The 14,850-nt window shown below is 39.1% G+C and overlaps 1 protein-coding gene across 4 annotated transcripts in view; it reads right to left on the reverse strand.

Annotated features, from left to right (window-relative positions):
• The window catches only part of SLC10A7 (solute carrier family 10 member 7), a 141,458-nt gene that overhangs the window by 116,327 nt on the left and 10,281 nt on the right, over positions 1-14,850 (reverse strand). For all 4 annotated transcript variants that reach the window (XR_005701074.2, XM_040065448.2, XM_058420774.1 and 1 more), the window contains one exon: positions 13,114-13,189. Coding sequence is in view for 3 of the 4 variants with exons in the window: in XM_040065448.2 (XP_039921382.1) it covers positions 13,114-13,189 (76 nt within the window). In the remaining variant the exon portion in view is untranslated. The remainder of the gene's footprint in view (positions 1-13,113; positions 13,190-14,850) is intronic.

Below are 14,850 nucleotides of genomic sequence, written 5' to 3' on the forward strand. Positions count from 1 at the left end.
CTGGCAGCAGCTGGCATATGCTAATTAGAAGGAAAACCCAATTCAACTATTTCTAGTTTTGTAAAAACATCCAAGAAATGAGATGGCTCAGAATAAAGCCTCAGCATATTACAATATATTCCACAGGAGGAAATAACCTTACAAAATTAAATTTTCCATTGCCTTGCATCACACAATTTAGAAGGAAATTGAAGCCTGAAAGACAGGAAATCTCTTTAAAATCTGCTTGTATGGCAGATCTGCATTAGGCTAAAAATATATATATATTAAGAGTATTAAAAGACACTTTTGCCTCCCGCTACTCACAAACCAAACAAAACCACCCACAAGCTGATAAAGAAACCATGAACACAGCCTGCTGGAAGTGTTGCTAAATGAGCCATCCACCTCACAAGATACTGCGTGATAAGTTAGCACGACAAGCCATTCGTCTGAGTGCAAAATCCTCCTGCAAGGTGGAAGCACTGACTGGTATTAAAACCAGTCAGGGAAACAGAAGACTACTACAGATTTACACTGTGGTTTTATACCAGTAGGGGAGATGACAAACAGCACGCTGCAACTGGCTCATGATTTGGAAGAGGGGAGATATTAAAATCAGTTTGATCACAAGGACTTATATTATGCAAAAGTACCAGAGAGGGGAAGAACTGGGAGGGTGGTAAGCGTAACTGTGCTGCTAAGACAATGAGGAAGATTTTACAAAAGATTTTACTCAAGGCAAGCACGCACATCTGAATCCTGATCACAGAGAGAGCACAGCTGTCATACTCACAATGTACCTCAGTTATAAAGTATCCTTATGTTCCAGGTGTTCATATTTACATGAAACAAAGTTACACAAAACTACCGCATAGGCTGGTGTTTTAAATTTATACACATGTATACATTGTTACCTAGAGAACTGAACTAATTTAATGGAATTGTCTAAATTTCGAGAAAATGGAATGAAAGTGCTGAGGAATCAACTAAAACAAAGAAATCGAGGTTACAAGGTACATATTTTGTAGTTATTTGCAGAAGATGAGACAAAACTGTGAGTTTTATCTACTGGGAGTTTCAGGAAGGTTTGGAAGCCCAAATGTAGCAACGGAGGCATTTGTTATTCCAGGGATCATCACAGCAGACCCCTTGTGAAGCAGAGATGCCCCAGAGAGACTTGTTCACAGAAGGGATTTGAGGACAGCACTGTACAAAACCGTGGAACTTTCTGTGTATTTCATACCTACAAATACCATCTATTGTTCTGAGTTCCTCAGATCATAAATTACAGAGAACCGAGCCATGCAGAAGTCATGGCATTGATGCTGCAAACAGCAGAAACATCCCAGTATCCACAGGTCACAGACATCTGTGACTGGGCTTAGAAACAGAAATGCCTCACAACTGCACAGAAGAGTGCACTGCTGGCTGAGAAGAAAAGGTAGAAGAGAGGCCATTGACTAAATTATTAAAACATACATTTTAGGGGACATAACCATATACAGAAAGTCTCACTCAACATGGATACTCCAGGCCATTTGGATAACGAAAGGACAGCAAGTGTTTTTGAGATAACATACATGACATTAACAGTACAGAAAAAAATGTTATAGGATATATTTCCTAAATTGCAGGACCACATCATTTTAAAGCAAACATAAAACACATCCATAGATCAGAACTGAGATTTTATGTCTAATTTTAATGCTGTCATTTCTTGAATTACAGGTAACCTATCAAGCCAGTTTATGCTTCCTCTTCCTATAGGACTTTTAGGTAATATTGTAAGCACTGAATATATGAAAGGTTTCCCAAGAAACATTCACTTGAAACAAAATGCTTTGCTCAAGTAGAACACACCTTGATAGCCATAGAGCTGACTTGCTGTAATTCCAGTTACAAAACCTTACTACTGTAGAATTAGCTAATATTTTCCAACAGATTAAAATAACACTTGCCAGGAATACGTATGTGCTTGTCACTTGCAGTTGTAACTAGAGGAACAAACACCCTTTCTTAAGGAGATAGAAGGATTTAAGAAAACAAAACATTGAATTTTACCCCAAAAGTGAAATGGCATGAAAAGAGGACTAAGCAGACTATTCTGAATAAAACTGCAACAGCTGAAACCTTCCTGTAAATGGAATCACCGTCACGACAACAAAAGCACACACAGATTCATTTTTGGTGGTGGTTGTTTAATGCTCATCTTTTAAATGCAGCACATCACTGGCAGATTTCACCACTCCTCCAAGCAAACAGGCTGAGCACCATAAACTCTGTAAGTAAGTGCTGCTACAGGCAGGGGTATTTGCAAAACCAGTCCCAAGGTGCAGACACAGAGTTCAGGCTCTCCTCTTGGGCAGGTTTCTATTGCTCATTGGTACCACTGGAATGCGTGAACACACACAAAATTCAGCAAAATAGAACACTGTGTTGAATAAACAGACAAGTGAATATCTATTTTCACTGACAGGATAAAAGTCTGGGTCTCTAAGAGCCTTAGGTCTACTTATGCTTTTCAGCCCTGTTTCCCTTCACCATTTGTTCTTTCTGATTTATGTGAACCATCAGCAAATAAGGACAGAGATCACATCACTGCATGCACACATGCTTTGATGGATTCATTAAGATCATTCAGGTTTACTAAATTATCTTCCTATAGAGAGATTATTGTTATTGTTATTATTATTATTGTAGCCTGTGTGCAATGGCAGAGACTGACACACCTGAAAACCTAGGATTTTTTTGTTAAAGTCTTTACAATATAATTTAAATTAAAATTCTTCCCCCTTTGCAAAGGTTGGAATCAAGCCCTAACAGCAGCAATGATTACGACCATTCTGATCTTCGGTAGCTGGATTACAGGCTGTAAACTCAATAATGTGAAAACCTCAGTGAATGTTTCACGCCCCAGTATTATGTCTCAGAAATAACTTTTCAGACTCCATTATGTCCGCCATGAACTTGATCTTTCACCTCTAGTGAAAATCCTCTTACAACTATAATTCTGAAGTTAATGATGAGAGATTTCATTTGCTTTCCAAGCACAGATAAAACCTTTTTGAAATACACTCTCACTGCCATGACCTTGGTCTATGACTTAAGAGTTCACCACATGTAATAATTTACTTTTTCCCATAGGGCTCATTGAGATTTCATTTTAAAAGGTTTTGGATATGCAGTTGGAGCTGGAGCACTCACACAGCATGCCTCAAGTATATATCCCCATATACATTACAGACATTTTGCAACCATACCATTAAACAAAATGAATTTAGATCATTAAAAAAATATAATAAAAAATAGGTCTAACTAAGCAAAGTCATCCACATGCTAGAAATTCAACACCTTAGGAATCCTGTTGCAATCATCCACAATATCTTCTAGATCAGGGAGTTGCAAAATTTCACTGAAGTAACACGCATAAATTGGCAAACTAATTCCAGAAATTAGTTTCCAGAAATTGCTCCCAGCTTACCAGCTCAAACACAGTTCAGTTCAAGCCCAGGAACACCCTCTTTACTGCATTAGACTACCTGGTTAGCATATGGCTGCTGACTTCTTTGCTGATAAGCAAAGCTTCTCTGTTTGCTCAGGCAGGTCTTACTAAACGTGTCTTTAGTACTAAAAACAAATAGATGAAGTCAGATCTACCGTATCCACCCAATAAAAGGCAAAGTTTTTTGTTCCCCTGAATCTTGGGGGAAACTCCTCCTGGTGCCAACTCCCCAGGGATGCATCCGAGGGCCTGGGGCAGGGCAGGATGCGGAGGCAGACAGCACGGACCGGGTGGGGCCAGGCTGAGGCTGGTGAGGGGACCCCAAGTGCCAGAGAAGCAAATAGCCTGCAAATGCAGCTTGTATAGGGAGTACATACACCATGAGGTATTGGATGGGATGGCAAAGATTATGTTTAACAGCGCCATAGGTTAGTACAGTTTGGTTTTTTAATTACAGAAAAATGTAAAATAATTCTCCAGGTCAGGACCTGGGAATTCCTTTAGAAAAGACAGGGACCTATCAGAGGGTTAGTTGGAATATTGGCATCTGTTCCGACCACTGAAGTTGTTAGCTGCGACTTTGGGAAGTACCATATAAAACCCCTGGATTTCCTGTAGGTGGGTCCTTTTTCTTCTTCCTTTGGCCAGAGAGAGACAGGTAACATCGAGCTGGGCCTGCTGCTCCCCCTTTTGGGGTGAGCTGGCCTGAGGCCTGGCCGGATTCCATTGGCTCCCGGGTGAAGCGGGGGAAGGAGAGGTTGCTGTTTTACAACAGCTACTTTCTTCAGACTTCTCTGGAGCAGGGAGAGATCTCTGCTGGACCCTGGTAAGAGCTATGGGCACTATTTGGGCCGAGGCCACCCCGATTTACACAGAGGGATGGGCTGAGAAGGCATTTATGATCCTGCCTGGTTTTTGTGATTCCGGACTGCCTGAGTGCTCTGATCTCTGATGTTTCTGTGAGTTCTTCCTCCCTCACCAGAGCAGCCTTGAACATCTAACACCAGGAGCAACAGAGAGAGACAAAGACTCCGAGCAGATTTAACTCTTTCTTAGCAACATGAAGCTTCCAGAGCTTAGCCCTTCTCTGAGAGAATAAGAAAGGACAGAGTGAACATAAAGAACAACAGGATGAAGTCAGTAGAGCAAGAGTGAAGACTATTAGGACAGAGGGTTGAAGAGTTGGTTGTTCTATTCTTACTTGAGCCATGGAAATGAACTCTATATTTAGATCATTCCTTTAAATCATGGGAAAGATATGCATTTGGGGAGATGATGGTTTTAATTTGTGTGTGGATTTGAGCAAAGGTGTTTGTGATGGACTAAGTAATATTAATCTTATAAGATGCTTGAACAGAGATAAAGATGAGAAGCCGCCTGCGCCAGTGAAGAAGTGAGAAGGTATCTCTGTACCTTGAAGTGAAGAATCCTTTGCTTTAGAGTTATTCATCTTTAAAAGGTGACACTCCAGTATGCAAGAGTCTAAGACCCATGACCCATAAGCAGCTTGGGAAACTGCTCCTGGGAGGGTCACAAAGGCAGTTTTCTCCAGGCGGTTGTTTTTGTGACAGTTTAAAACCCACAAGAGACCTGTTCTAAGTTGTCAGTGGGACCCATGACTCTAGAAGATACTCTTCCCCTAATGAATTGATGAAAGACTATTGTCAGATAGTGAAACTGACTGAAAATTACAAGTTTTGTCTCTTCATGTTGTTTTGTAAGGAAGTGAACAGTTTGTAAGGGGAGGGAAGAGTGGTTTTAAAGTTTCATTCTGTTTTAGTTTTTTTCCAACTTTTTTTCCTATTCTTTTAGTGTATGTTAATAAAACTATTTGTTAATTTTAAAGCTGAGCCTGCTTTGTTTTTCTCCTAGTCTCTCTCCCACAGAAAAAGTGAGTACTAAAACCAAAATTCAGTGAACTTGTTAAACCACTGCAAACAGCAGAACAGCTTCTCCCCCATCACACGGATGAACTATCAGCGGCTGCTCTGCTTCCAGGACACTCCTTCACCAGTCTCCTGCCCCTCAAAACTTCCATCTTCCCATAGGGGCTTCCCATGCTAGTACAAGAGTTTAAACTTCTGCACCAGCTATTCCCCTCTCTCTGCTAATTTAGAAGTGGCAGCAAAGTACTGGATTTCAAATAGGAGAGGACATATGCACGAGGGAACAGGTGCAAAAAATCCTGGCTGAGCAGGAAAGCACCCGAGCATGGGGTCTGCGTGTCTGAAAAAGGGTTCCCAGGAAACACGTGGCTTTACTTCAACACAGCCAGAAACAGCTTACCAGCTGCTTGCTCTTCTCAGACTTCATCATAGGACAAATATTTTCCAAAAACTGGAGCCTAAAAAAGGCTTTGGAATCAGTAAAAATTTGCTGCTCTACTGCCCTTCACACTTTTTGCCACATGCTCTTACTAACAAACTAACAAAAAAGGCAGTTTAACAGAAAAATACAAATGAAAAACACTCCTAAAATACCCAAACTTGTCCTATGAAAAAAAATTAAATAAATTTGGGCTTATTTAGTTGTATATAAAGCATCCTAGGAATCTATCCTGTCTTCACACAAATGAGGCATTCCTTACAGAATGTAAAACATGTTTTCCTAACACATACTGAATAAATTGACAAACAATTTAGAAGATAAAAACATTCACAATGTTCTTTCATACTCACAATGATGAAAAAAGAATAGTAGAATAAATTTAATTTTCTCAAAAAGGAATGAAATTTAGAGGGAATAACTATTTTAACTGAAACTCCTGCTTCATGTTTTACAGCTTTGATTTCCACAAATCAGGACTTAATACTGCACACCCAAAAAGAGAGCTAAAGAGAAGAAATTATGGAAATGTTCAATTTGCTTTATTTTCCATATATTCTTATTAGCCACTAAGCAAAAATATTCATGCCAGCTAAAACAGTGCTTGGAGAGAATAAATTTTTTTCCAAGTGAAATGTGCTGAAGCTTTGATTTTAACACAGAAAGGATAAAATCAAGAAAGAGGAAACAATGTAACATTATCTCTTTGCAAGTCAGTGTTCAGAACTCGAACAGCAACGCTCTCCTTAACTAAACCCACTAAAGAAATTCCTAAACGGCACTTTTTGCTCTCAATAGATTTGTTTGATTTTGATGTATCTGCAGTGAGCTGTAAGGCAACAGGTGAGGGTGAGAGACAGTGGAACCAGAACCCAGCACATCCCTGGGGTTCAGTGCCAGCAAACAACTGCACTGCTCTATCAAAAGAAGGGTTTTCATTACAAAACCACCCTCACACAGTGAATGCAGGTGCTCAGTGGAATTTAGACCGTAAAAAACACTCCACTGAAAACAAATCACTTGTAAATTTTTGATTAATCATTTCAATTTTCACTGCCCTCCAAAACAGCCTTTACCTTCAAAGGTTGAGTTAGGGAGAGCAGATAACACTTTCCTTGCTAGCAAAATACCTGCTCTCTCTCAAACAGGCATTAAACAGCAAAGAGTACAGAACCTGAATTTTAGAGCACTAGACCCCTCTCTCTGTGAACACCTTAATATCACTGTCTCTGAATTGTTCACAGTTAAAAATGCTTGCTTTGCATACACAATGCAGTTCATACAGCACTCACTGCTAAATAAAGGAAGCTCTTGCACAGTGCAACTTCACACTGAATTAACCTGCAGACCAAGACAAATTCCAAACCACCTTTCTTTAAAAGGCCACTTTTGTCAAGCGTGAGAGCAAGACTCTCCTTCTGTCCTGGCTTCTTCATGGCACAAACAGCTTTCAGGGTCAGTGATTGTGCCACAGCAGACAAAAAACTGGCTTCCCAGCCAAGCACTACAGAAGAGCAACAGCAAAGCCTCTGAAAACACTCTTACAAAGTCAGATCTAGGACAGTTGTGCAAACACAGCCGTAAAAACACAAAGCTGTGATGATTCCTGGTAGCTTCCAGCCACAGCCCAGCTTAGTGCAATTTAAACAGGCTGCTTAACAGCGTTCTAGATTTTGGCAGAACTGCTACAAGGGAAGGCTGAACATGCACAGGACTGCAAGTTCTGTTTTATGCATCTTAACTGCACAACTCTAAGAGTCTTGCACTTCCAGGACTTTTTCCACAGGACACCTTATGAGCCATATGAAAGACCCTCAGCTGGAGGCAATGGCAACCAGAACCAAAATTAAATCTTATCCCAAGTCTAACTCAAGCACTGACATCTTGGGTGAGTAAATCATCTGCTTTTCAAAGGTGCTGGAGAATCTGCAACTTCGTACAAAGTGAAGAGCTTGAAGCGCTTGACTGGGGATTTCACACACCTCATATTAGCCTGGATTTGCTCTGCTGAATTAAGAGCAGAGCTGCATGCCTTTGAAAATCCCCTTCCCTCTCAACAGTTTGACTAGTGGGTTTGCATTACAACTGCTGTTGATAAACAAAAGGAGATCAGTGAGAGAAGGAAAAAACCCCAAAGACTCCCAATTGCTTTGGGTTACAGAAGACTTGAGAAGATGATAACTCGAGATAATGGAGCTGCATGACTGGGACACATTACAGTGATGAAATTCATATCGTAAGTAATAATTTGGGCTCCTCCTATGCATTGATGGATATAAAATGCACTCACAACTCAGGGAAGGAAAAAACCCTAAGTATCAATAAATAGTTCAATAAAAACCATCTGCTCAAAGCACAGCAACAATAAAAGAAAACTCAACTCTTAGGATACATTAAAAATTAGACTGCAATACTAGAACAGAGTGGGTGGGTTTAATAGCACAACAGCTCCTATGTACATACAAAGCTTATGCTGACACAGTTCTTTATATTTGTACATGTGAAGTACAGACATCTTGCTAAATTTGTCCTCCAACGCTCAGACACTTCCAAGTGAATTCAGTGTAGTCTCTAATAGTAGAATCATTTAATTTTCATTTAGAATTTTTTAATCTGTGTAGGCAGACAAAATTTACTACTTAGGAAAGGAAAAAAGAATCATGATATTTCTTTTCCTTTTACACTAGCACATTTAAAAGCAACAGAATTAAATTATCCTTTCATAAACAAACGCTGGACACATGAATATTTTAAGAGTAATCTGGAAATCAAATTTCAGGCAACACTACTGACTTATATTTAGAGAGGAAAAACTATATTATAGAAGACAACTAAACATCATGACACATTTAGTTTATTTGAAGATCTTAAACAATTTTGTTTCATAATGTTTATGTGTTACCTTCCAAGGGTAAACACTCATGGTACACTGGTGCATCAGTCAGTGTATGAATCACAAACCATTAGAGGTTGTAGTCCTTTTTCTTCATTTTATTTCTTTTTCTGAAAGGTTAATGTACATGTATATACAGTTCAAAGAACTCCAGATATTTTTAGAGAAATCAATATCTTTCCTGTGGTTTTACAGTAGTGTTAGAGTTCACTTTTTCTTTATTTCTACTTAAAAAAACAACCCAAAAACACAGATACAAAGGAATTTTCCAGTCCTCATTTCTCAGAAACTATTCATGTGTTATGTTTTTCAACATACCATTTAAAGCTATTGTATGTCATTTGTTGGGTGAATGTTGCTGCTCTCCCTCAATTCTTTCCCAGAAAGGCTAGCTGTGGACCTTGCAATTTGTATTCAGTTTTATGTTCTACATCTGCTTCATCAAACAAATCTAAAAATCAATAATAGAACTACTTCTTTACTTTGTACCTTATTTCATGAACACCTTTCTGGCTTTCGTCATTGCAGCCTACCTTATATTTCAAAATCTTGTCTTGCATATGCAGCACCTTGTTTTACAAAGGGGGATAGCAGAGCCACATTAAAGTTGTAAAAAAAAAAAAAATAAAGCATCATGTTGATTAAGAGGATTGATACAAACCATAGCTCAACTGAACAATAACAAAAAAACCCTCAGTGGTTGTGTGGTGTATGAGATAGCAAAATAGCCAAAGTATTCTTCAACAAAATGAGCTGTCTGCAACGATTTATCTGTACAATTCCATCACAGCTCCTGCCTGTTATGTTACACTTTTCAAAAGTATGTCATTAAGCTGCCATAAAAGTCATCACAAATTGCTTTTTCTCCCAAACTGATAATAGACTTATAGATCTAATTTTCAATCTCTTTTCTTCATTACTTTGATTCTTAAGGAGAGTATGACATTTTGCTGTCTGAATACTTTGTAGTAATATCTGGCATCTCTACAGCACTCCTTTCTGAGTATCTCTGAGCTTTTAATAGGTTTGTCTTCACCGTGCCTTGAAATTATGACATATTTATCTGTCTCTATTGCAGACTTTTAAAGAAATTGTTTTTATAATTTCACCAAAAAACTACAAGACTCGTTGAAAAAAAATGACACAACAAAGCCTTCAGTGCTGTGTCAAGCTACACCATTAAAATCCTGACCCTTCACAGTACAAGGGCAAATGTGAGGCCTTCTGGTTTTCATTCCAATTTTTTTAGCTTCATGGACTGTCCTCTACACAAACCATGAGACTGATTGACAGAAACAACTAAGTAATTGAGAAAATATCAACAAACTAAAAATTAGATTTTGGTTCTTACGGTGATCCCTCCTCATTTCTCAACAGTCAACACATGAACTTTTTTTTTGTACATATAGGGCTTCAGATGTATCAAACTAACATTCAGTGCTTCAAACTGGCTTTGCTAATGAACAAAGTGTATTTGTGACAAAAGCTAGGAATAGGTCGGTTTAGAAAGTTGCTTGTGGGGTTAATGGAAGTAACATAGGAAAAGATCACAGGAGGAATGATGGAAAATCAGGGTGAAGGAGAAACAGAGAGAAGAAAGAAAGCCTTCCTTTTATTATCACACAACCAAATTTTCCAATTAATAGGCAGCAAAATCCACCAGCCAAGTAGCCTCTAATGATGTAGGTCACTTTCTAAGCACTTGACCAAATACTTAATTACCCTGTCCCAGGCCAAGAAAATATAGATCACGCAACAGGTTTTTCCAGCACTGATCTTCAAACACTTCACAAATGTGCTATTATGCATCACAGTCAACCCCAGAGACAAAATAACTCGCTCTTTCACCCAAAAGGTTGACGACAGAGTTAAAAATAGAGACTATGTTTGCCAGCCCCAGATGTACTACTACTGCCATGACACAGGGCCTGATATTTCTTTGAGAATAACCCAAGTCCAGACTGACAATTAACAGCCACTTCTACTTAGACAAAGAAACCTAAACCCCTCTACACTGTCATAACACAGGCAACCACCGCAGCTCTTAAGTGCTGCGTTTCAAGACATCCAAAGAGGTTTTCAGAGCAGCCATTGAGGGTGTGCTGTACTCCACAGCAGCAGGACGCTTCTCAGACTAATTACTTCACGTGGAGCTTCCTTGCTATATTCTTTCTGAGCAAGCTCATTTATCTTCATATTACATTACACAGAGTAGATACATCCTCAGACAAATCAATTTCTCTAGGTAAGGGATACACACACGTTGAGGCAAAAAGCAGTTTAAGAAGCATTGTTACGAACAAATGCTCTCACGGTGTAATCATTTGCATTTCCAGTTAACTCCCAGGTTTAAATTCTTTGTATATCAGAATGGATTCAAACTGAAATGGGAAAAAATGCAGTGTTCTGCTTATATAGAAAAAGAAATACATTAGTAACAGCTCAGGTGAAGTTTGGCAAAGAGACATGCGAAACTGTTTTTCTCCCCTAGCATGAGGGATGTGATTTGCTGATCTTCAGAAGAAAAATTAGTCTGAATGACAAAGAAACATCAAATTCCAAAAATATGTTTGCATTGGAAATGAGATCAAGTTTGGCAATAACTTTGCCACATGCTTTGTCTACACTGAGCTGTTTTAAAGGGAGGTTTTTTCTTTACAGACTCTCTTTGAGCCTGACTGAGAACCCTCAGTTCCCAAGACCCAATTCTTGATTCATCCTCTCTGCTGTCAGCAGATATCTCTACTCACTACCAGGTGTGCATTTTTATGTTCCTCCATCACCAATTTGGCACAGAAGAATCAGAGTTTAAATCCTACCTTGTGATTTATACAATCATGAAATAGAAAGCAGCCCTTTTTCAGCTGGTATAAAATATACCCACCCTCACCACCCCTGAAGGACACTACCATAAAAAAGCGCATTCTAATGGTCAAGAAACTAAAGCACCTCTCTCCCTCCTGCACACTGTATTACATTGCTTTCAACTAACCAATTATATTGTAGTTTTTTTCCAGAGGATCTTTACCCTGTTCAAAGGATAGTACCAACAGGGCTGAATGAGCACTCAATACCTCATCTAACACTCACTGTTCACTGTGTGGTGTCTTGTAATTTACAGCATCTACATGTAGAATCATAACTGGAAAACCTCTCATTTCTCTGTTGATCACTATTAGTACTTTGAATTATTTCTTTATAGTAACTACTCCCCAGCACCTCCATCAGACAATTTTATGGTTCTTTTTTCAAGGTAGCAAACTGGCAGACAGTGATGTGCATCAGGATTGCCCATAATTAGAGAAGGTTGACTTGAAATGCTTCGGGTCTCTCTTCAGAGGATAAAGCAATTAAACAGCACTTTGTCAGTACAAAGTACAACTTCAATCTCTTTCAGCACTATCATGTGTTTTCAAAGCTGACATTAATCGGTCCCAAGAGCCTGAAGTCAGAAAATGAGAAGTTCACAACTAATGGCCATATTTAAAACATGTGGTTGAAGTGAACTGCCCAACCTCACACTGGAGTTCTATGGCTGAATTAAGATTTGCCTTTAACCCTTCAGAATAGCATCCAACAGCCCCAGGTGTAAATCCCATCTGTCAATGTTAATTCCCTCCTTTCTTCACCTACCAGGTCTCTACTAGCTTCAGCAGCTATGAGGAAGCAAATCTAAAGGAAACAAGCTCATTAATTAGCACAGCTGGACTAATTTCCTAAATGCCATTTACCTGGCCTCCCTGAAAACGGCAAGTGCTTTGTAGATAAAGAAAGAGTCTGAAATTATATCAGAGTATGTCATTTTAAAGCAGACATTTATAATGACCAAACTGAGTTTACACCAACAACTTCTATTCCAGCATTTCCTATCTGCTGAGAACTTTGCATTGCATCACTGTCAGAGAACTCCACATTCCCTGAATTTTCCCTTCATGCAGTCTCAACAATATAAGATTGAAATCCACATTTGTACTGCCATATCACTTGCCATATTTGCAGCTTCAGGCTTGAGAAATTCCTGCTACAGGACCTCTTAATACTGAACACATGCAAAGAATCTCTGCAAGGGCACGACTTACTGCAAATCTATTGGTCTGTGCAATAACTACAACACAGCACAGGAACGTTATAGGACTTACAGTGTAGCAAGCAGAAATCACCCAACACTAATTTACGTCAAAAACCCTTTTATCACCTCAGAGAAGCGAGTTTCTTTCAGTTTCACCAATGCCAGCACATAAGATATCACTATTTTCCTTGCTTGACATCAAGACAATAGTTAAGCCCTAATTCCAGAATGCTTTACAAACCACAGTAGCATCACATTTCTGTCTGTGCTTTGCCACTTGACTTCGTCATAAATAAATACTTGTTTGAACGCCTGTTTAAAAAAGCCAAAACGCAAACTCACCTCATTCCCACCAACAGCTTTGGTTAAAATTACAGCAGAAGACACGGGAGGTGGCATGCAGCCCACCGTCTGCAAGCTGAAAACAACAAAAAGAACGTTACATTCCTTACAGGAGGCAAACACTAAGCAACCTCAAACCTTAAAATACCAAATAGCCAAGTAGAAAGTCTTATCACCTGTGCAGTGCAATCAGTTTCCAATCAGCTACAGCCCTGCACTAGGAAGGGCACTCCTGCTGGCAGCATTTCTATGCCATCTCTCACCAGCCACCACAGTGAAGACTCGTGTCATCATGTAAAAAGCACAAACAACCTCTTTGTGACTCCACTTCCCCATCTCTAGTACTGTAGCTCTCACTCACAAAGGTCTCTATACATCTATCACAGACTTCCAGATAAAATTACCTGATTGCCATCAAATCATCAACAGCTTTTTCTTACAGTTTAGAAATCCAAGATTTATTATTATTATTGTCATTGTTTAGTGCTGTTTGTGCAAAGTTATTGATGTGTACAGTAAATGCTGTTGCAAAGTAAGAAAAGAGTGGTGAGCTTTCCTTTGTTTTCAAAGAAAGTCCACAAAACCACACCACAATAAATTACAATTAAATTTGGGGCTAAGTAATTTTTTTTTTTTTTTTCTGAAGAAAAACTGTGTTGACTTGGAGGGAAGAGTAATGCATGGAATAAAATAGATTGCAAAATCCCCAGAAGTGTGGAATCTATGTATGATTTCAAGTATTGGAGCTTGATATTCTAATTCAGAACAATCAATTACTAGTGGTGAACTATTTTGCATTCATAACCATGTCAGCAGAACCCCCGAGAAAGGCAGTGTCAAAAAGCTGCAGCAAACAAAAGTATTAAATCCAGGCACCAGGGTGCACATTACAGTGCAATTGATATTCTGCAAATATACAAAAGGCTTAAAGAGAAGAAACAGGTAAGTGACAATGACAGCGTTCCCTTTGTCAGCTACAGACACTGTGGGGAAGGAAAGAGGCAACCAATGTAAGCAATACAGAAATCCAACCACAAGGTGCCAAGTGCCACCTTGGAGGCACGGAGCACCTTCAGCTCACAGTGAAATAAGCTATGGCAGCAGAGAGTTGTCAGCACATGGCAGAACAAGCTGATATTGAAAAGGAAAGAAATACAGGAAAAAGAAATGGTGCAGGAAAGTTTGGAAACATACAAGGAAATATACATCAGACAAATAAACACATGGCAATTCTGATGTCCATCCCCTACACTGTGATACTGTTATCTCTCTTCTATGTGGCAGCCAGCTCCTGGAACTTCTCACCTGCTCTAATAAGGAGTGGATTAAATTCAGAGTTATCCAGAGAGGTACAAAATGTGTGCAAGGGCATTCATCTCAGCTGGCAGGGATTTTCCGTACTATAAGGGAAAGATTTAATCATAAAATCTCAGTTAACCTTCTCAAATTGAAAATAACACATCTGGGATTAAAAATAGAAATCCTTATCAAGGAATATTAATCCAAAGAAACCTGGTAAACACTAAACGGACATACTTTTAATTGAGTGTATTGAAACATGCACCTGTGAACTCTTTTTTCAGTTTGCATCAACTACACAATTCTACCAATACACAAACAGATTCCTCTAATGCCCAACAGACTACTAGAGATAACAACCAACCAACCAAGATATTCCACTGGATCAGGCCATGCTATGAGTACTAACATCAGGGGACCAAACACTTGCTGCTCTGC

Source organism: Hirundo rustica, chromosome 5 (genome assembly GCF_015227805.2).
Source record: "Hirundo rustica isolate bHirRus1 chromosome 5, bHirRus1.pri.v3, whole genome shotgun sequence".
Classification (NCBI taxonomy): Eukaryota; Metazoa; Chordata; class Aves; order Passeriformes; family Hirundinidae; genus Hirundo; species Hirundo rustica.